The 23,034-nt window shown below is 39.4% G+C and overlaps 1 protein-coding gene across 3 annotated transcripts in view; it reads left to right on the top strand.

Annotated features, from left to right (window-relative positions):
- The first annotated feature begins 10,691 nt into the window (after positions 1–10,691).
- CCDC50 (coiled-coil domain containing 50) overlaps positions 10,692–23,034 on the top strand; it is a 59,136-nt gene continuing 46,793 nt past the window's right edge. The window contains exon 1 of one of the 3 annotated variants that reach the window (XM_037525284.1): positions 10,692–10,826. In XM_037525284.1, coding sequence (XP_037381181.1) covers positions 10,778–10,826 — 49 coding nt within the window. In that variant the 5' untranslated portion in view covers positions 10,692–10,777. Of the gene's footprint in view, positions 10,827–11,286; positions 11,395–23,034 lie in introns of those variants that run through there. The other 2 variants (XM_037525286.2, XM_037525285.2) reach the window with 2 other exon arrangements.

Here is a 23,034-nt window from a genome sequence, read left to right on the forward strand (position 1 = left end):
GTCCTTGAAAATATTTATGATAACTGATAGTAATAACCTCTGTAGATTTTTGTCTGATGATTTGAACAGCTGGGTAATTTCGGTGGCTATGAACACTAATTGCCTCTTGATTATTCATCACATCTTCCTATTCCTTTGTATGTCTAGTAATTTTCTGTGAACATATTTATTTCACACATTGTGAATGATAAATTTTGAGGAGTCTGGATTTGATTTAATTTTTTCTAGTGGTTGATGACTGCCTTGGAACACAATTTCTAGAAGTCATTTTCTAGAAGTTCTTCTTCTTTTATCATGACTTGGCTTTATGCTTTTTGAATAGCTATAATGTACCCTTGCAAGTTGGCTATCCAATACAATTTACAGTCCTTTCAGTATCCTATGTGATGCCAGATGTGTTAATGAGGTCTCTCCACTCTAAGTGATATTTATTTTTACATCATTTTTCATTTTTGTACAATGTATGCTTTCTCATCTTGGTTATAGTCCCCATGGTATGCCCACCATCAGTTCACCTGTGTATCATCACCGTAGTCCCTTGTGCTCTTCCCACCCCTGTTTTGATCATATTCCCTTCTCTCCCTCTGCAGAATGTCTCTGGTTTATAGTTGCCAGTTGATTTTGATTTTTATCCAGTGATTTTTTTCATCTAACATTCCCTAGCATTAAGTGACCTTTGAATCACTGTTCCTTTCGCTATTCTGGGGGTGCTGCTTTATGTAAAGCCTCATAGAGGCTTGCACATAAGGAGTATAAGGTTTGACTAATGATTTGGTAACTTCTGTGTGCAGCTCCCTCTTCTCCTGTTCCCTGCCCCACAAGTACCAATTATGCCAGTAGCCTTGGACTTTGTTCTGTGCTTCCCTAGAGAGACCCTTGTTGGACTCCACTCACCTTATGAAATTTGGGAAAGAGGCTGGGCTACAGAGTTGGTAAGAATATGGACAGGTCACTTCTTGTGCTTATCATCTCTTAGGGATTTTATTACCCATTGCCCTGTCTTAAAAATATTTGCCACATGTCTTTTCTCCAGATTTTAGTTGTTTATGGAGGCAAGACATAATTGGAACTGTTTATCTTAGCCAGAGATGCAAATTTAGATAAATTTTTGAATTATGAAATATCTAACATTTCCTATGTAAAGAAAAAAAATAGAAAATATAATAGTCACCAATGTACCACATCCAAAGTCAACATTTCCCTTTATTTGTCTCAAATATATGGCCTTTTCTCAAGGAATGGAAACTTTATAGATATAGTTGAAACATATTCTTTTGGTTATCTACACTCTACGGCTTATTAACTTCAAACAAAAAACATTCATTTATTTGTTAGTCTACAAATCGGGCAAGGTCAGTGTGAACAACTTATCTCCGCTGCACCTGGCTTCAGCTAGCATGATTCAACTGGGATTTAAAGATCCATTTTCAATGTGCTTGGCAATTGGCTTGGTGTGGCTGTCAGTTGGGAGCTCCATTGAAAATACTGGCTGGGAGGTCTTTGGTTTTTTCCACTTATACATGACTGGGTGAGCTTCTCACAGCATGGAGATGTTAGAAAATTCATTTGCTGCAGGTCAACAGAATTTATTTAGATCATGAAAATAGAAGTTGCCTATCTTTTTTTTTTAATAGTCTAATTTTTGTTTTTAAGATTTATTTATTTATTTATACAAGCACTGGGCACAGTCAGAAGCGCGGAAGGGCGAGAGAATTCACCAGAGCCAGAGCGGGGAGCAGAACAGGCAGAGTGACAAAGTACACTGCTGAGGGGAGCAGTGGGCAGCAGGAGAGGTCTGCGTGCCATGTGGGACCCTCACCCAGGGGCCGGGGACCGAACCGGCACTGCAGAGGCAGTGAGCAGCTTCGCAGCCCAGCTATCAACCCCTGCGCCACCAGGGGAGGCCCTGCCTATCTTTCTTAATTCTCGAGCTTGTAAGTCTTGAAACTTTACCTCTGCTGCATTTGATTGATCATTGCAGTTCCAGGTCCAGTTTGTATTTAATGGGGGACAAATTAGACTCCACATTTTGACAGAGGGCATGTTACAGGAAGGCCTGTGTGCTGGGAGCTAAGGTGGTCATTTTTGCAGATATCATCACAAAACTCACATTTTGCCACATCCCTTGATTCCTTCCCTACCTACTCAGAGGTAGGCTCTATAATTGATATGTAAACTCTTCATTCATATGGTTATACTTTTAGTACAGCTTTCCCTTACACTGAATATCTTTCATACTTCAATTATTTTCCACAGAGAACCAAGAAAAATATTTAGGAAATCTCACAAATTTGTTGTAGAACATGGTTCCCCTCGATGTATCTACCCAAAGTATCTGTGAAGGTGATCATTGCTGATTTCTTGAGCTGTACATATTCATTATCTCCATCTCCTAATTTCAATTTGTAGCTCTGTCCTTCTCATTATAGGTTGCACAAGGATAATAACATGGAGAAAGGACGTTCCTAAACTATGGCCTCCTGCGGAAGGGCTCTGTGGCTCATTCTCTAAGAATGGACTCCAATCTCTTCCAGGCTGAAGATCTCCTTTTAATTAAAACCTCCCTCCATGCATAATTGTTTTCATTTGTTTCATGGTAACCTTTGGTTAAAAAAAAAAATCACAAAAGTTACACTGATATTAGTAATGCTTGAAAATAAATTTGTATTATTAATTGTATTTGTGTTCATTTAAAAAGCAAAAATATGCTTTATGGGAGTTACCATTTTTGCAGCATGCAGATAATTCTTAATGTAATTTGAATTTGTGGGACATTTTTTAATAACTCTAGTATGTAAGATGCTTGTAGCTAAGAGATTCGGAGTCATTTACCATAACTTAGACACTGTTGAACCTTGCTCAAGCTCTGAGTTAGCTCAGGGGCATCCTTGCATTATGCTCCTGTACTCACCAGTACTAGATTCCCTTGCCCTCCTTCATACAGACTCACTTTCTTAATCATTGTCTCTTGCCTGCACTTGGGTTAAATCTCCCAAATGACAGTTGTGTCCACAGTCTATTTTTTTCTACTCCTTTTTTATACTAGAGATATATTTATGTATAATACACAAAGGGGCGCCTCCCTGGTGGTGCAGGGGTTAAAGTCTCAGCTGGATCAAGCTAGCCCCAGCCACTAAAGCATGAGTTTGATCCCCCACCAGGGAGGTGACCCACATGGCACAGCAGACCGCTCCTGCTCCTGCTCCAAGGGGACCGCTGCTCCCCTTGGCAGTGTATTTCAGTAGCTCTGCCTGATCTGCTCCCCATTCTGACTCTGGTGAATCCTCTCAAGCACCCCCACACCTCTGGCCTATACCCCAATTCTTATAAGCATGAGTAAATAAAATGAATCTTAAAATAACACACAAAGAGTTCTTAAAGAACTTAAATTTTCACTTAACAAACAAGATTCTTTTTTAGGCCCAATAGTTTGTCTAAATCTTTCTAATTGTATCTACTATTTATTAAGGTCTAGTTTCTTTATTTACAACTGTTTTCTGAAAAATATATTTTTCTTGAAAATTTACCTTGTAAACAATACTGTGGTATCAGTGTATTCATGCTTGCTTTAATAGTTGTTTGCAAATGCTTTACCCAAAAATTTATTCTATGAACTCAGGATATAGTAGCAATCCCCACAAAGTTCCGCTCCTCTTGGTTGATTGATAGGTATAAATAAATAAACTTTGAAACATTTTATAGATTCAGGGATCACAGACTTGGAGAGAAAAAGAGTAGACAGGATATGGAATGACAGATTATAATTCTATTTTAGATAGGGTCAGGGAAGCTCTCTGTCACAAAGTGGAAATTGATCATATATACAAATGGATTGGGAAGAATCTATCTTGCAGTTATTTGTCACAGGTAGAGCTGGTAATGAGGAAGCAGTAATCTAGGAAGCAGTCACAGCAAACTGAAAAGGCCTCGGGGCAAAAATATCCATGGTTTATTCTGGAACAGCAGACTTTAGTGTGAGAGAGGTCAGCAGTGAGTGAGGGACTGAGAGGAAAGACTGGATGTCAGAGTGGTGGGGGTGACTTTTGCAGATTATAGTAAACACTTTGGATTGTACTCTGAAGAAGAGATATCATGGAGATGTATGTACAAAGGATTGATGTGCTCTGGCATATTTTACAATAATTTACTCTGGTTGCTGTGTAGATAGTAAAATAGGTGTGGGGGGAAGGCAGAAACAAGAAACTTGGAAAGGAAACTATGAAAAAAATCAAGTGAGAGATAATGAGAGTTCAAAACAAGGAGGTAGCAGTCAGCTAATGAGATGTAGTAAAAATGTGCTTATATTTTGAGGTTTGATTTGACTGACTCTTCTAACGGACAAATGTGGGGGGTGAAAGGAGCTAATAGATCCTTCATATTTTAGATCAGACTGGAGAGACTCTGAGAGGTGTTGTTCTTTAAAGAGATGAGATACGTAGAGTAGGAGGCATTGAAGAAATGAAGAGATCAATTTTAGTCATTCATGCTTAATGGCTGATTAGTCTGCTTGGGCTGTTATAACAAATAACACGGATTGTGTGGCTTACCAACAGAGAGTGAATTTCACAGTCTGGAGATGGGAAAGTCCAAGATTAAGGTACCAGCAGATTAGTTTCCCTCATGGCTTCTATCCCTGTGTTCACGTTGGGGGGTATTGGGGGGGAGAGAGAGAGAGAGAGAGAGAGAGAGAGAAAGAGAGAGGGAGGTAGGGAGGGAGGGAGGAGGGAGGGAGCACTGGCATAAGCAAACTGAGAATCTGTTTGCACTTGGTAACATTGTTAATGTCAATGAAAATTGTTTCATTTTGTTTTTTTTTTTTTCCCTTGCGTGTGATAGAGCTAAAATGTATAATTTGAATGGGTTCAAGAAAGAATAGCATGGAGTTCATAGGAATAGAAACTTTCAAGGAGGCTTGCTATAATCAGGAACAGAAACATAATAAAAATGAAGGGGGGGGGGTTAGGCCAAAAGAAGTTTTGGTCATGGTGAAGAAATTATAGAATATCTGAATGTTGTAAGGTATTTAGCAGAGAGGGAAAAATTAACATACAATAGAGAAAAGATAATTTGAGGAGCAATAAAATTCTTGGAAAGTTAGAGGATAAAGTCTAAAGGGCAGATATTCAGCAGAGAGTCACACCAGCATCCACATGGTTGTTAAAATAATAATCCTTTCAGGCAGTTTATAAGTAATGTTGTCATCCTGAGTCCCCTCAGTGCCCCTACTTAAACCACACCTCCTTTTCCTTGGGGCCCTCTGGACCGCTACACCATCCAGAAATTAAAGGGTAACATCTGGAACAGGAGAAGCTCCACAACCTGCACTGATGCCATATTTGTGTCGTCACTCTGGTTATTAGATATTTTGAATGTCACCTGTGAATTTAGGGCACAAATGGAGGTATTGTCTAAGATTTGATAAATACACAAGTGGGTTTCAGATATTTGGAAAGGATGAGATGCAGAAGTCTTGTTTTCAATGCTTTTATGTTCTCAGTTATCTAGGAAACTAAAAGGACAAGGGATGCTTTTGTGGGTCTGAGAGAAGGTGTGTAGCTAGTATTTAATAGAATATCAAATAAATTGACTGGGGCAACAAGCAGAATTTACTGTAAATTAACCATGGTTGAGATAATGGCATGCCAGTGGGGAAAAAAAGGAATCTGTAGGTAAGGGAACTGGGGATTTCTAGTGGGGAATGATGATAAGAATGGGCCATGGACTAAACAAATTAAGAAAAAAGAGGAGGGCATTGGGCCAAATGAGAATCAGTGCCAAAGTGGTAGAGTAAGCAGCTTAAAGGTTTGGTGTGGTTGAAGAATTATTGGAGTTGGGGTATTAGCAAGAGCAAGTTGGAGTGATAGAAGTGGTAGGTGTTTGAGATTGATGAAGGATCCTAGTTTTTAGTTATGCCAATTCTGGTGAATGACCCTGGAGTGTTTGGATGGAGAAAAGCATAAAATCACTGGATGTAAGGAGTGAAGACCAGGTTATGAGACAATAAAATCACCAAGAGTTATGTGGCGATGGACAAGAAGAAAGGAACCATCATGTGGAAACTGCCCTAAGGAGAGGCAATGGGTGATAGTGTCAGAGCTTCAAAGAAGCTAAAAATAGTTAAGAATAGGGGAAAAATATGTTCTGACAGAAACAATAGGATAAAAATACAGCCCTCATGACATCTCCAGTTTCAGTGGGGTATAGGATGTGCAAGAAATAATCACTAATTTAGAGGGACACTGGATAAACAATGTCCTCAGATGGTAACAGGGCTTCTTTAGGGAGAAAGAAGGAGATGTTTACAGAAGAGATGTAGGGGGTTTTGTGGAAAACTGACTATGAATTTTATAGGGCAGAGTGAAAAGGTCTGGGTGATTGGGAAGGTCCAGAACTAGGTAAGATTAGGGAATTTACATATGGGATGAGCATCCAGATGGTAAAGCTTTGAGGTAAGGGGTAAACAGAGTAGAGTACTATAGAATTGTCATCACAATGGTTTCTGTTATGGGCTAAATTGTGGCCCTTCCAAATTCCCAGTACCTCAGAATGTGATTTACATTCTAAGGCTTTTAAGAGGAGATTGCTTTAAAATGAGCTTCTAGGGCCTCCCTGGTGGTGCCGGCAGTTGAGCACAGCGCTGTGAAGCTGTCCGCAGCCTTTGCAGTGACAGTTTGAGCCCTGCCGGCCTTGGAGCAACCTACATGGCGAGCAGACCTCTCCTGCTAGCCCGCCGCTCCCCTCAGCAGTATATTTCGTCAGTCTGCCTGTTCTGTTCCCCGCTCTGTCTCTGGTGAATCCTCTCACCCTTCCACGCATCTGGCCTGTACCCCGGTTCTTGTATAAATAAAATAAATCTTTAAAAAAATAAAATAAAATGAGCTTCTAGTATGGGTCCTAATCTAATATGACATGGCCTTACAGGAAGAGGAAATTTGGACACACAGAGAGATACATTGCATTTTACATAGGAAAGACCTGGTGAAGACATAGGGAGAGGGTTAACGCTGCAAACCAAAGAGAACAACCTGAGAAAATATCAAACCAACACCTCAATCTTGAACTTCTGATCTCCAGAAAAGTGAGGAAATGAATTTCTGTTGCTTAAGCCACTCAGTCTTTGGTATTTTCTTACGGCAGCCCTAACAGATTAATATTGTCTTCTTGGTAAAATTGGATAAACAGTTCTATTTGCAGACTCCGTTTTGGAACCATTTTCTTTCATAGATTGTGGTACTGAGATAAGAAACACCAAGTGTAAAGAAGAGTGTCTTTCCAGAGACATGTGTAAATCTGTGTTCCTTTTATTGCCGTATAAAGTTCTAATGTCATTTATTCATTTGTCTGTATCACTTTCTTTTAGTCTTCCTTATTTTTTATTCTTATTGATAATGCCATTGGATGACTATATTCATTATTTATTCATTTATTCAATAAATATTCATTGAATACTTATGTATCAAACACTAATTTAAGTAGTAGGTATTAGTACTAATAACACAGATTAAAAATTCTCTTCCCTCATGAAGCTTATCTTCTAGTAATACTTGTCACTGTTGAATTTTCATAGTTTTCTAGCTGGAGTTCTTATGACTAAACTCTCCCCATTTCATTGTCTTTTTTTAATTATTATTATTTTCTCAATCTAACCTTCTTAGAGAGAAAATATCATATAACTCTTTATCTAAAGATTCAATTATTGGTTCCATATTGTCTTATAAACAAGTCCTTGTTTTTCCCTATGACATTTAAGTTGTGATTTAGCTCTGACTTACTTAGGGGTTTGTATCCTCTCTGGGATATCATTCTTTCTCTCTTTTTTTTTTTTTTTACTGTAAACTTGTCATTTTAGGACACTGAAAGACAAACTAGTTCTAGGAATTCACCACACAATTATTTCCAGTTAAATAAATACTCAGATGTGATTTATGCATTGCTCATAGTGCTTTTAGCCCTCTCATTGAGGGTGTCTGATCCCAGGCATTAGCTGTAATTCTTAAGTTTGGGAGCAGATGCAGAGTAGGGGTGGAGATGAAGAAGGAAAGTCCAACTATTAGGGGAATTTCCAGATCATCTGCTTCAGTAATGGTTATTTACTTACTTTTTTTTTTTTTCTGTCTTTTTTTTTTTTTTTTTTTTTCCTGTTGAGGGCAGTAGATTCCCTAAACAATATGGATGGCTTTGTATATATTTTTCATTTTTTTCTAGGGGAGAAATGTGGATACTTTTTCTGGAAAACAAGCATATCTTACTATATCAATACGAATCCAGGCAGGAAACAAGAAGCCACTCTCAAAATGGTTTAGTTGAAAGGAATATAATGAAAGGATGGCTTACAGAGACATGGGTATGGGAACTAACAACAGAGAGAAGCCACTACCATCCTAAGCCTTAAGGGGCACTGCAAGGAGATGGTATTATTAGAGACCCATGAAAAGATGGTAAAGTGGTCTCAGGTAGGCACTGTAGTCACTGAGGGTCACAATATGGCAAGAATTTTGGCCGATTAAGGGGAGGAGACTGTAACACATATCCTGACATTTCTCTCCTTCCTTTTTTTTGCTTTTCTGACACAACTTCCAAGTGGTCACTCAGCCAGAAACACAAGACAAGGCAACCTTGTCCATGTGTTCAAAATGTCAGCATTCCAGGACCGAGCGTGACAGAGAAGTGGAGACAGTAGAGTTGTGAAGGGCAACAGGGGAAAAAAAAAAAAAAAAAACAAACACAAAAACACACACAAAAAAAACCTGCTATTATAAATAGTCTATATGACCACAGGAAGTTAAGAAAAAAGGAAAAAAAGGTCATTAGCAGGTAGGGGACTTGAAAATCCCCATAAAACCACCTCTTTCCTATTCACACATTGAATTTAACTGGGTGTTGTCACTACTTTTTTTTTTTTTTTAAGATTTATTTACTTATTTATATAACCACTGGGTACAGTCAGAAGCGCGGGAGAGTGAGAGAATTCACAAGAGTCAGAGCGGGGAACAGATCAGACAGACTGATGAAATACACTGCTGAGGGGAGCAGCGGGAGTGGCAAGGAGAGGTCTGTCGAGCCATGTGGGCCCCTAGCCGGCGGCCGGGGATCGAACTGGCGCTGCAGAGGCTGCGGGCAGCTTCGCAGCCCAGCGCTCAACCGCCGCACCACCAGGGGAGGCCCGGATGTCACTACTTTTTCTGACTAGGTTTCAATAGTAATTATTTTTGAAATTGAGACCTACGAAGCGAAATTGACATTATGTTCTATTTGCATCTAAGTATGTAACTAGTTAAAGGTAGTCATTTAAATACATTTAAGTCATTCAAATCCAGTGGGCAGGTTTCCCTTGTCAGCCATGCTTCGCCATGCTCGGGTTTACAATGTCTTCTCCTAAATGTTTGCTCTTCTGAAGACTGCCCTTGTCTTTTTTTTCAATGTGCAATTACAAATCAAGTCTCCAACCTGTGATCCTTTGAGGGGACAGAAAATTAACTTTTACTAGCTTCATATAATTTTCATTTCTCTTTCTTTGTACAATCTTTCATCTTTGTTCTGATGCAGTTTGGCTTCTTTATCTACCAGTGAAGGCAAATCTTCCCCACAGGAAACAGAATACTTCTCTGTCCCCCTTTTTTTTCTGTAATAATAGCAGGGAAGTACTCTGCTTGACCTGCCTCCTCACACACTCAACCTTAGGTGAACACGTGTGGGTGGTGGAGAGGTTCTATGATTGCACAAGCTTGGAGGAGGCGGGCTCCCCCAAAGGGAGGGAGGATTCTGTGGCTAGAGATGCAGTCAGGAGATGTCTAATTCGGAGACAGAAAATCATCACAATTATAGTCCAATGTGTAACATTCTGTGAGAGCGGCTCTGTCTGACACATTGTTTTCACCCTAGTACCTTACACCACCCTCAGGTGTTACTGATGAATGAATGACTCAGTTCCCCCAGCTGACTCTGCGAACATTCTCTAAATTGGCCCATTGTCAGCCGCTCTCGAGTTCTGCGCGTTGTACTAGCGGTTTATTCTAAAGCTCATATGTTATCTTGCCTGTAATCCTGCAGGCAAAGACTGCCGGAGTCCGCCCCAGGCTCACAATAAGCTTCATCCTGTGAAATCTCAGCCCCAGAAGCCGCCACAGAATGCTGGCTACACCGGTGACAGCAACGATTATATTCTGGGTGACCCTTATGGCCTTTTTGTTGAGGCCTTCCGGACACAAAGCCCGCTCAGAAAGACACGACCCTCGGCGGGGAGGGAGGCAGAGCCCGGGGGCGGGGGCGCTGCGGGGCCCCAGCTGGAGGCGCGTCCCCCGGCACAAAGGAGACAGCAGGGGGGCGGCAGCTGGAGCTGCTCTGCGCTCGCCAGCCACTGGCAACTGCGGTTACAGACCTGCAACTCCTCTCCCCCGCCCCCGCCCCCGCCCCGGGCCCGCCCGCCCGCCTCGCGCCCGCCGCCTTTCTGTCTCCTCTCTCCCTCCGTACTGGCCGGCCCGGGTCCATTTCCGGGCTCGGGATATTTGGGATCGACCCGGGCCGGGGCGCTGGAGCAGGTGGCTGCGGCGGGGCAGCGAGGCCGCCAGCCTGGTGCGCCGGGGCCTGTGTCTCGCCGCCTTTGTCGCCAGCCCTGACCCTGCGGCCCGCTCCTTGCTCCGGGGCCGCGCGCGCGCCGCCGCCGGCGGGACTTTGCGCCGCGTCGGGCGCTGCTGCTTCTTTTGCGCGCGGGGCGGCGCGCGGGGCCGCCGGCGGCCGGGAAGCGGGCGGCGAGGGACAGCCAGGACCCCGGCCCAACATGGCTGAAGTCGGCATCGACCAGTCCAAGCTGCCCGGCGTCAAGGAAGGTAGGCGCCGGGGCGTGAAGTGAGCGCGGGCCCTCTCCCCGCGCCCCGGCTGGGGTCTCCGTGCAGGGGCGTCGTCCTTTCGGCCCCCAGGGCCCTTGCACTGCGCCCTGCTGGTGCTGGCTGGGCGTGGGGGTGAGTTTAGGGGGTGGGTTTAGGCTGTACTGTGGGACCTTGGGCTAGTCACATTCCTAGCCTCGGTTTTTACCTGGGTACGGTGATGGGGTGGGGGAGAGCCTGGCATTACCCTCAGCAAGTGGTTGTGCAGATGTTGTAGTGAATAGCAAAGCCCTGCGTGAACTCGAACACCGGAGAGATGGGAAACCGGACTTATTTGTGTTCTTGAAAATCCAGGCCCAGTCTAGCTGCCTTGAAGGCTAGGGAGTGGGGAGGGGTTGATATTTAGTTCCGTGAGGAGCCTTTGTTTTGAAACTTGACTCTTTCCCTCCTCTGTTTTGCCCAGTACAGTGTTTTTCTGGCCGACTTTCCCACCTTCCTCAAGATTTAGAAGTTTAGTCCTGGCACTGCCCAGCGCGGACCAGAGGGACGGGAAGCTGCTATCAAAAAAGCAGTGAGCAAGGGGGAGCAGGAGATTGACTGATGACCTTGATTTTTAGTGTAGCTCTGTACTAATATCCAGCTAACAGCAGGAAGCCCTTGATTTCCTTCTCCGCTTTTCATACATTGTCCCAACACATTGCATTTTTTAAAAAATTAAGATCTTAGGTGCTGGATCACCATAACCTGTAGTGTATTTGCCTATTCTTTGGTTCTAGGAAACATTAGAAGTCCCTGAGTGCTGTCCAGTGCCTGTGAAGGCTCTCTTTGTTGTGGACGTCATTTGTTTCAAATGAGCATTGTGGTCTGAGGTGTCTTGGGAATGTGGAATTGAAAATATGAATCTTTGCTTTCTTAGAACTGTCTATTTCATTGTCACTTTGATTTGACTCAGATGGTTTTGTGGGGTGCTTCGGCCTCCTCCCAAATTTCAGAAAGTCTAAATGCTTTCTTTCCCAGAGTTCCAAACATTAGAAGACAGTCTCTGGTTTTAACTAGAATACTTATGGGGCAGGGCCTATCCTGTTGTTCCTCAAAGATTTTGGAGTGTAGGCCTGGAATTTTGCTAGTAGTAGTATTTTCAACCTTTCAATTCCCAGTCTGGTTTGGGTGAAGATTCTGGCATTCATGTGCAAATGTAGGTCTCACTTGTTCTGTCAAGACTTTGACACCTGAGTGATGGAAAGGCAAATCTACACTTGAAAGTCCTAGTCTTTGAGGTTGCCTGGTTTCCTTAGCCTTCTGAGTGTGAATTTGATTGTGTGTGTATTTGATTATCTCTAGAGAAGAAGTGACTGCTGTAATAGTGTGAAGTGCCTCCTTGGGGTGGGTGAAGAGTTGAATGAAATTGGAGTTCAGACTAAGCCTTAACATGTAAAGTGCTGATTGTATAGTGCTCTGATTTTACCCAATGCCCTATACATATCAGTCAATTGGAGTAAGCTTGAAAGACACTTTCTGCATGTTTATATTGCTCTTAGGTTTTCTGGTTTCTAGCAAGACACGTGAGTTGTTCTGCCATATTCTTTCTCAAGGCAGTCAACAAATACACTTTACATCTTAAAATGCAAGATTTTTCTATTCCTGAACTTTGGAGTTCAGTATCTTCAAATTGGCTTTCATTTTGCACAATATGGTGTTTGGCAATCCAATTTACCTATTATGGCAAGGTGGTAAGGAAATTTTGTGTGACTTTTTCACTAAAATAAAATATCATATTGATTATATTTGAAGGTGGGCAGATCTTATTGAGAAGATCTTTGAAATATATGACATTTCTGGATCCAAGATCATCAAAGGAAATGATGTATTATACTAGGGAGGTCTTAATGGTGGTGGTGTTTTTCATCTGGGCGGTATTCAAGTCTAATAAAAGTGTATCTTTCTCTAATTTAACCCTTAATTGTGGCCCACTTACTCCCTAACAATGTCTTTAGACCCTAATTAACGAGAATAAAGCTCATAAACATGCACATACAAAAATATTGGGTAAAACATACACAACAATAGAGACTCTTAATACTGAAACTGCAACTCAATTTGAAAAAGAAATGTAGCAGTAATTTGCTTAATACCCTTGCACAGATTTTTGAATCCCATTTTATAACATCTGTCTTCTCCAGTTCTGTTTTCAGTCTAAACCTTTGGTAGGTTTATGTACAATTTTAACTTGAAGTCATGGGGTAGATTCCAATAGACATTAAGAATAATAATGCAGTGAATGTCTGTCTGCCCCTACCCACTGCTTTTTCTTTAGGAGAGCCAAGGAGCCCTGTGACCTTTGTTGTGAATGTCTCAATAGAGGTCATGGGTATTAGGTAAAGGGAAAGGTCATGGGTAATAGGTATTAGGGAAAGGGAAATACTGGAAAAATTTCCAGGTTAAAATCCAGTGCTGCTTACTAAATTTTAGGGTAGTCAAAGATACTCATCATTTGGAAAGATGTTTTAAAAATTATGGCAATATTTTTACATTGGGAAATCTCTCTTAAAATAAGAAACAAAGGGAAACATTATATGTAGGTGAAAAGAATTAAGTCTAACTATCAACACCCATCATTATTTCTGCTTTAAGAGCACATTTGGAACACCTGCATACTTTTTTTGTACTGGGAATATCCTTCCAGTGTTCAGTAACAATGCTTTATTTCTTCTAAACCTTCTGGGGTTCTATACAGGATTTTTAAACAGGATTTGAGGTAATTCCTAGCTTTTTTTTTTTTTAATCAGTAGATGTGTAACACAGAGGTATCGGACAAATTGCGAATGTCAGACAAAGGAATAATCATTTTCCAACAATATTGTGGAAGTTTTTTTACATCAGGGCTGGGGCTATCTGTTAGTAGAAATGAGTCATTTTCTGCCTGAAGCATAGTCCAGACCCCACTTTCCTTTTTTTCCCCTCCAGACAGTTTCCCATATCACTACTTCATTTGTGTTGCTCATTTGTCACTATAATCTTACTCTTCTCTCCCTTGCAACGAAGATTCCACATGATCGTAATGTTTTGGTAAGAGAGCATTAACCTGTCCGTCAAAATCATTTCTAAACCCTTTTAAACTTTATCAACTCTTTTTCAATTTTTTACACATTAGTTTTCCCAGTTTTAGCCATTTACCACTTATATTTCCAACCTGCCTGCCCATCTTCTCTCATTGCCAACCTTTTTTCCTTTCTTTGCAGCTGTTATGTATTATGTATTCTTACTGTTCTGCACATGAAAAGTTCCACAATCTCCAAAGTTGGTTAACTGTACTTGTGAGTATGCACGTTTAACAGATGAAATCAGTGCACCTAGTGCTGACATTTCTTGAAGGTAGCTACCTGGCTATTCTGAAAATAAATCCCTTTTCTTCATTGTAAGATAAAACTTAGTATATTTTCAGAAATGTATCTAATTTAGAAAGCATTGCTTCATTTTAGGTTCAGGACCTCCCAGTGGCATAATGGGGTAAATTAAATTAGTGACATAAACCCAGAACTTTAAAGGGAAAGATATGAAGATAAGTCTGGTACAGCACAGCGATCTAAAGCCTGTCTTGTGCATATAGTCTGTTGGCAGTGACTGGTCAAACTTTTTCTTTTCACATTTCCCCAGCAGTTTTGTTGTTGTATGTTAATAAGACCATGACTCCTTGAGCTGGGAGAAGTGTGTCTTATTTACCTTTTTTTATCCTTATCTGGCTTTATATCTTTTACATAATCAGCAAATATTTGAATGTGTGTGAATGAACAAATAACTACATTATTACATGTTCCCGGTTGGTACAGGGATCCTGTAATTTCATATTCCTTCTCAGAGTATAAGCCTGTAAAGAGCAGATAAAATGCCCCATTGGTATCATATGTCATAATGCCAGTATTAAATTATTCAACATGGAGAAGTATAACATAGAAAGTAAAAATAAGTAAGTTCATGCTCTTTTTTTCTTTTGGAGATTATCATTAAGAATAAAATTTTAGTAAAAATATTCCTAAAACACTGCTTTGTGATTTTGATTTTTTTTATATGACTGATAGTTTTAATTATTTTCTTAGGTACAAAATAACACCACACTATTTGAAAGCCAGAAGCATTCTTAGATACATATTTTTAAAAAAATTTGCTGCATGCTACCTATTGCATGAGGAAAGTTCTACAATAACAAGTGCTCAGTGGTGCATGGACGTGGTTGTGGAGAGGTAGTTGTATAGAGTAAAGGAATTGTTGTAAAGTTCATACATGCCCCCAAATGCCTCTCACCTAAGAGGGAAAAAAATCTTGTAGTTTATTGCTTTATGCAGGTACAACATACTTTTTAAAATGAGTTTTTTAAAAATGGATGTAGCTGCTACTTGTGTAATAAGAATTATTAAGCATTTCTGAAATCATTAAACTTTAAAAAAAAAAAAAAACAGGTACTTAAAGGGTGAACTCTCCCATGTGGGAAACTGTAGAGTTAATTGATACTGTCTTTAAAATGGTCTCAGGGAAGAAAGCATTAAAAATCACTGATCTGGGCCAATGTCTTCATTTTCCAGATGAAAATCTGGGGGCGAGAGTGGGGAAGTGAATTATACCAAACCACTGAGGGCTAAGGAGCTAGTAATTGGCACACTGGGACCTAGAATTAGTTGAGTTTAAAACTAAATATTCACACTGTTCAGTCTTTCATCCTCTCTGCTTTTCCATCTTCTACCTCCCCTTTCTTCTTTCTTTTAAATGATATAGATACTTCACATTCATTCCTAATGTGTTTCATTGCTACAGTCTTGTTTAAAACAGAATAAAAATTATGAATGAGTCAAAACAATTTCAGACATTTTGTGGTTATTTTAAGGATCGTGTATGATATGGATGTTAATGGGTTAACATACTTTATTTAATTTAAAACATTTTTTAATATTTTTCATTCAGCAAGTGAGTCGTTGCCCCAGTGTTTTATTTTTCCTAAAAGATATATTTCTTCTCTGGTATACTTAACCTGAAAAGTTTAATATTTAAAGGCATGTACATATTAAGATTAAACCTTCAGAAAATAAACTCAGATAAAGCCCCAGGCCATGGTCTGGCCTCTGTTCTTGTCAGCGACATAGGAGTTTTTGAGATAAATGATTTTTGCACTACTGACAAAAACCAACGTGCTGTTCTATGCTCATGAAGAAAGCTTCAGCATTTCAGTAAACTCTGTTTGAAATCCCTGTTCTCTAAGTACAGGAGTATATTTTAACGTGAACTATTCTGATCCATAGCAGGACTAAAAAACCTTGGCACAGCAGTGCTTGCAATTTCAGAAGTAGCCACTGGAAGAGTCACTGGATTCATGTTTTTTACTGATGGCCCATTTAAAGATGTGCTGTGTTTCTGAACTGTAAAATTAGGATAACCTAGATCTTGGATAACACCTACCAAGGATAATTAGTTTTTATATCAGAAGTACCTTGGGGATTACTTAGATCCTTTATTTCCAGATGTTTGAATTTAGAAATCAGTGCCAAAAAGTTCCAAGGTAGTAATTCTTAAAAGGCTTGGCAAACAAACAAGTCCCAGAAACTATTTATTTTGCTTTCATTTCATTTAAAGAAAAATACAATCTATGTACTTATGCATATGGTAGATAGTTGGTAACCATACTCTGACATAAAAATGGTTAAAACTTTCTAATCAGAATAGTGTATATATCAGTGATTATTTTCTTGTTAGTCATATTAATTGAGTTAAAAGAGTAGAAATTCATCCTTTTTAATATACAGTTCTGAGTTTTGTCACTTATAGAGTCTTGTAACCACCTCAGCTATCAGGATATAGAACAATTGCATAATCTCCAAACTTCACCCTTTCCCTCCTTATCCCCACCAGCCATTGATTTTTCTATCCATACAGTTTTGCCTTTGCAAAAATGTCATGTAAAATGGGTTAATACAGTAAGTAGCATTTTGAATTTGCCTTTTTTTCACTTAGCATAAAATATATCGGATGTTATTGTGTCTATCAGTAATTACTCTTTTTTTACTGCTGCGTTCCAGTGTATGGCTCTCCCAAGTTTTCTTGTCCATTCACTGGTTGAAAAACATTTGAGTTGTTTTTTATTTTGGTATTTTTAAATAAAGTCCCTGTAAACATTTGCTCTCTCTCTCTCTCTCTCTCTCTCTCTCTGTGTGTGTGTGTGTGTGTGTGTGTGAGTGAAGTTTTCATTTCTCTTGGGTAAGCACCTAACGTGGGACTACTGGGTCATCTAGTGAAAGGTTAACTTTAAGAAACTGCCCAACTTGTTTTCAAAGTGGCTGTACTGTTTTACTTTCTCATCAGCAGTTACATGATTTCCAAATGTTTTGCACCGTTACCTCCCCTTTTTATTTTCAGGGTCCTTTTTTCCTTTCACTTTAGCTGTTTTAATAGTATGTAATGGTATCTCACGTGGCTTTAATTTGCATTTCTCTAATGACTAATGATTTTGATCCTCTTGTTTGCCATTCTTGTTTGTTGAAGTGTGTGTTCTAATCTTTTACCCTCTCCCTTTTTAGTCATACTGTTTTCTATTTGTTGAGTTTTGAGAACTCTTCATATATTGTGGGTTCAAGTCTGCACATGTCAATGGTTTTTAAACCTCTTGGCAACAATAGAATGATGTGGAGAGCTTGACCCCGCACTCCTAACACATTCCTTGTCCTACTTGATATTAGTTGAATCCTTTGGAGATGGTCCCAGGAACCTAGTTTTTAATACTCAGATTATACACTTGAATGTTTATAAGGGGCATTTCAAAAATACTGATGAGAATACTGTGCTCACCCTGATTTAGGAATCCTAGTCTGTCTAATTTTTTGGATTCAAATGAGCTGCCATTGCACATGGAAGTCCTGGATTGATTTCTTAAGTTTTTGCAGTGGCAAATTATTTCTCTATCAGTGTTCAAGAATTAGCATTTCTTTTTCCCTCCTGAAACTGCAATTTCTTCTAAAGAAGAATCTGCAAATTATAGCCCATGGGCTAATCAAGCCCAACCTCTGACTGTTTTTCTATGGTAGGTGAACTGAGAATAATTTTTACATTTTTTTAAATATGGAGGTGGGGGAGGAAGCAGAATTTTTTTTTTCAAGATAGAGCTCTTTATTCAGCAGAGGAAGGCACAGAAATGGGGGGGTGGGAAGCAGAATATTTTGTGACAAGTAAAAATTATGTAAAACTCAGATTTAAATGTCTATAAGTAAAGTTTTATTGGGACAAGTATGTTTATTTGTTTATGTGTTTGTCTACGGCTGCTTTCATGTAAGAAAGGCTAAGATGAATAGTTACATCAGAGATATGTGACCAGCAGAACTTAAAATTTTTACTATCTAATACTTTATAGTAAAAAAATGGTTTCTTTGGAAATTTTTGATTAAACTAAAAAAATTCCTTATTTTTAACTTTTTTTTCTATTTCAGTTATCACTAGGAAGATCTGTTATAATTTTATTATTATGATACCATTAGAGACTATTTTTCATCAAACCTTTATGATTGCATATTGTATATATATGATAGCATATGATAGCACTTAGCTGCTAAAAATATAGACTGATAACCCGTTTTCCTTGTTTTTTTAGAAGAAAAGATGTGTACATTATATAAATTGTTAGCAACTTCAAGATTTCAAAAGTGATAGTTAGAAATCTTAGGGAAAATAAGGTTATGTCATATGCCAGTTGTGACTTAGGGTTTGTGGAGCTTCCATGAGTTAAGTGCATGAGTTAACAGAGTCATAATTTTTAAAATTTTGCTTGTGATTTTTAACCTTTTTTTTTTTTTTAAAGATTTGTTTATTCATTTATGCAAGTACTGGGTACAGTCAGAAGCGCGGGAGAGTGAGAGAATTCACCAGAGACAGAGCAGGGAACAGAACAGGCAGACTGATGAAATACACTGCTGAGGGGAGCAGTGGGCCAGACAGGAGAGGGCTGTCGAGCCATGTGGGAACCTTGCTGGTGGCCGGGGATCGAACCGGCACTGCAGAGGCAGTGGGCAGCTTCCTAGCCCAGCGTTCAACCGCTGGACCACCAGGGGAGGCCCAATTTTTAACTTTTTACTAACTATTCAGAATGTGTCCTCACATTTGCTTGAGTGAAGTGTCATTGCATCTTCTTTGAAACTCTTATTAGAAATACCGAGGCTGATTTACCACTCAGCTTTGAAGACTTAGTGTATGATGAGCATTGCCAATACTATACAGCTCCTGGATGAACAAATATCTGGGGAGTCTCCACTGGACTTTTTTGTTTGTTTTTATTTTTCTAATGAGTCATAAAGGCTGAGTCACTTTCCATTAACTTTTCTCTATGACTTTTAACTACATAGTATGAAAGTGTGAATGACTTATGAAGATATTTTTTCCTTTTTACTGCCTCCCCTTCAACAACAAAATTTATTTTGTTTATTGACTATGTAGAGGAGTCATGGTTTTTGTTATTACTTCCACTTATTTTTGAGTAGCACATTCCCACCAAATACTTTAAAAACATTGAATCTTTTTCTTTCACATTAGGATGCATTGTAAGATACAGAATGTTAGCAATACTGTCAAAAGATCCTTACTCTCTAGATGGAAAACCTGAAAAAGATACAGGGACTCCAGATCCTCATCCTCCCATCTGCACTTTTGGAGTTTGGCCTAACATCTGGCAAAAAGTGATGTCAGAAAGAACTGTTCACTTTCAATGTCTGTACTTACAAAGCACTTTCTGGTTTTGTCTACAAATGGTTCCTTATTCTGTCATTGATTGTTGGATTCTAACTTGACTTGTCTACTTTTATTAGTCAAACCTCATTATTTCGAATTGGACTTTACGTTACCCACAATGCATTTTTTCTTTTCTTTTTATAGTTACCCTATTTAAGTTCTACAGGGCTGATTCTTTTAAAGATCATTTTAGCTTTGTGTGTGTGTGTGTGTATGTTGGAGGGGACACACTAGAAGTTTAGAAAATGGTGAGGGAGTAAGGGAGCTCTTGATAAACTGTCCAGTTTACTTTGCTTGAGCATCCCTGAATTCCATTCCAACTTTGTTTCAGTGGCACTCAGGCTCCCCAGACTAGGATAACTACTGAGGCTTAAAGTCAGACTTCCCAAATAATTTATAGAACAAACCTGGACATTTTGTGAGTAAAAAGGGTGATTCTAGTAGCACCATTTTATACACACACACACACACACACACACACAATCTCTCTCTCTCTCTCTCACACACACACACACACACACACACACACACACACACACACACAAGAAAGGGACATTGTTAAACTACCACAGGTAGTCTGACAGAATAACTAAGTAACTAAGTGAGGGCCTCCCCTGGTGGCGCAGGCGGCTGAGCGCCGCACTGTGAAGCTGTCCGCAGCCTCTGCAGCGCCGGTTCGATCCCTGGCCGCCGTGCGAGGGTCCCACATAGCAAGGCAGACCTTTCCTGTCGCGCCCACTGCTCCCCTCAGCAGTGTATTTCGTCAGTCTGCCTGTTCTGTTCCTCGCTCTGTCTCTGGTGAATCCTCTCACCCTCCTACGCATCGGCCTGTACCCCAGTTCTTGTATAAATAAATAAATAAATCTTAAAAAAAAGAATAAGTGAGGTCCTTGTTATAAAAGGGCAGCTGTAAACCTGAAGGGCAGCTGTCTCCCATAGACTGTCTTGAGTTTCTAATTTGTTTTGTATTTCATAGTTGATTACTTATGGGACATGAAGTGTGCTTTATAAGATGTGGTACTAGGGTTTCATTGGCTTTTCATATTTGAATATCAATTTTTTATTTTTATTTAGTTTTTTTTTCTGTTCCCTATTTTGGGTTCTCCCCCTGTATTCCCTCCAGATGTGAGGAACACATGTTGAAAAAATTCCTGCAATTGAAGGGAGGTAAGGAGTGCACACACTTCTGATTCCTACTTACTTGTTAGTATATAATATAACTATGTATTTCATTTTCACTTTAAACAGAATATGAAGCTATATTTTTACTCTTACATTTCTGACATGCTTCTTTTTAATGAGTTCCTCCAAGAATTCTTTTGCCGTAATTTCTTCAATTTACTGATACATTAAATATTTCATTCAAATTGAAATCAGACTTGTATAAAATTGAATTATATCAGATCGGACTTTGTAACAGGAAGTATGTTGAACCTAGAGTGGTAAGACCTAGTTTTCACAGCCTCTTACCACTTAATCCATGTAAGGACTCAGAGAAAACCCCCCTATCTTTAAGCTTCAGTCTTTTAATCCATGTAAGGACTTATCTTTAAGCTTCAGTTTTGTTTGTTTGTTGGAGATAATACTATACCTACACCAGGGCCTTACCATGAGAGTTAATAGAAGAAATCGATATAAAACATTTTGTTTTCACTGTGGTACTTTTGCTCTGTTGATGATACTGCTATTAAAGTTGCTTTTTCCACACATTGTTGCTGTGATCCCTACCTCTCTGCCTGAAATTTCATTCTACATTCCAAATATAACTTTCTACCCCCCCCCATGCTTAATGCTGATTTCCTGTTAAGTTTACTTCTTTCCTGTGTGTCTCCTTAGCCCACTTTGAAATGCTTCCTTAAGCAACCTGTCTCATTGTGTTGGTCTAATAATTCTCTCTCAGGGGGCGATTGGTAGCTGACTGATCTCAGTATTTCTTGAGTGTCTTTACACATAAGAGATACCCTAGAAAACTTGTCAGACTCTGACAATTTGTGCTAGGTGGATAGACTGACCTGAGCTAACTGAATTTGTTAATGTGTGTGCGTTTTCCAGGAATGTGATGTGGTATCATTTTATCTTGCTTACTAGGGGATCAAGTTAGTTTCTTGGGCTTCCATTCAGTATTTTTATGATTTATTTTTAGATAAGGGAGGCAAGGTTCCTTTAAAGTTTTAACTAAACGGGGACCTCTCTGGTGGCAAAAGGGGTTAAGTCTCAGCACTATCAAGCTATAGGCAACCACTGGAGCATGAGTTGGATCTCTGGCAGGGAGCTGACCCACATGATACAGTAGACCTCTCCTGTCTCGCCTGCTGTTCCCCTCAGCAGTGTATTTCAGTAGATCCTCCTCTTCTGCTCCCCACTCTGTCTCTGGTAAATCCCCTCACCCTTTGCACCTCTGGCCTATACCCCAATTCTTGTATGCATAAATAAATAAAAATAAACCTTGAAAGAAAATAAAGTTTTACATAAATAGGCTAAACATAATGTATTATTTTAGAAGTTCAGTTTTTTTTTGTTTTTACACTTTAAGAGGACAGATTTATTAGGAGAAGGAGAAGGTATTAGGTACCTGCATAGTCACAGGTGGGCAGGAGAGCTACTTAAAATTCTTGTTTGTAATTGTGAAAAATCTGAAAATTTTAGCTTGGAAACTGAAAAGGTGAATGGGCAGGTGCAAAATTAAAAGTATTTGTGATGGGAAGAGGATGAGGAAACTTGAGCAAAAATGTCAACCTCAGTATTTTTGCTGTAAGGATAGATATTTTTAATTCAAAGTTACATACAATGGTTTTCTAAATTTCTTTATGCTTGATATGATATATTGGAAGTTAACACTGCTTTGAAAACATTTAGCGTAACAAAAAACAAATTTACACTTCTGGGTAAATATTATATAATTTAAAAAAAATCACTTAAATAATTTTGACCCCTTACAAAATAAGTGAAGCAAGTAAATCCTCTGGAGCAGAAAGGTATTTGGAAAGCTTCTCTTCCTGTTCACAGATGCAGGCTGCCCCTGATTTTCTTTCACTTCCTCTATAGGGGAATTACATGATTATCAAGTTTACTGTCGGATGAATTGAAGCTAGTTTCAGTACCAACATAGAGAGAAAGCCAAGGCATTTAGAACACATTCTAGTTTAATTTAAAAAAAAAAAAAAAAAAGATGGTCTTCAGGAAACCTTTTGAGTAATGGACGGTGTTCGTGTTCCCAGATTGTACTCGGGTCGGTCATCTGGCCCCAGGTAAATCTTTTAGTAAATGGCACAGTCCACATTTGTATTCATTAGGCAGTAGGTGACTGTTAGTATGGTATCGTTTTACTTTGATACCTAAGACACTGTGAGAACTGCTAATTGAAACAGGAAACATACACCTTTTCATAAGGAAACAGATTGAATGAAAGGTTACTTAAGATTTATGGGTGGTTAAAGCCAATAAATACAGATAAATA

This window comes from Talpa occidentalis, unplaced genomic scaffold, assembly GCF_014898055.3.
Source record: "Talpa occidentalis isolate TD23 unplaced genomic scaffold, MPIMG_talOcc4v2.1 talOcc4.4, whole genome shotgun sequence".
Classification (NCBI taxonomy): domain Eukaryota; kingdom Metazoa; phylum Chordata; class Mammalia; order Eulipotyphla; family Talpidae; genus Talpa; species Talpa occidentalis.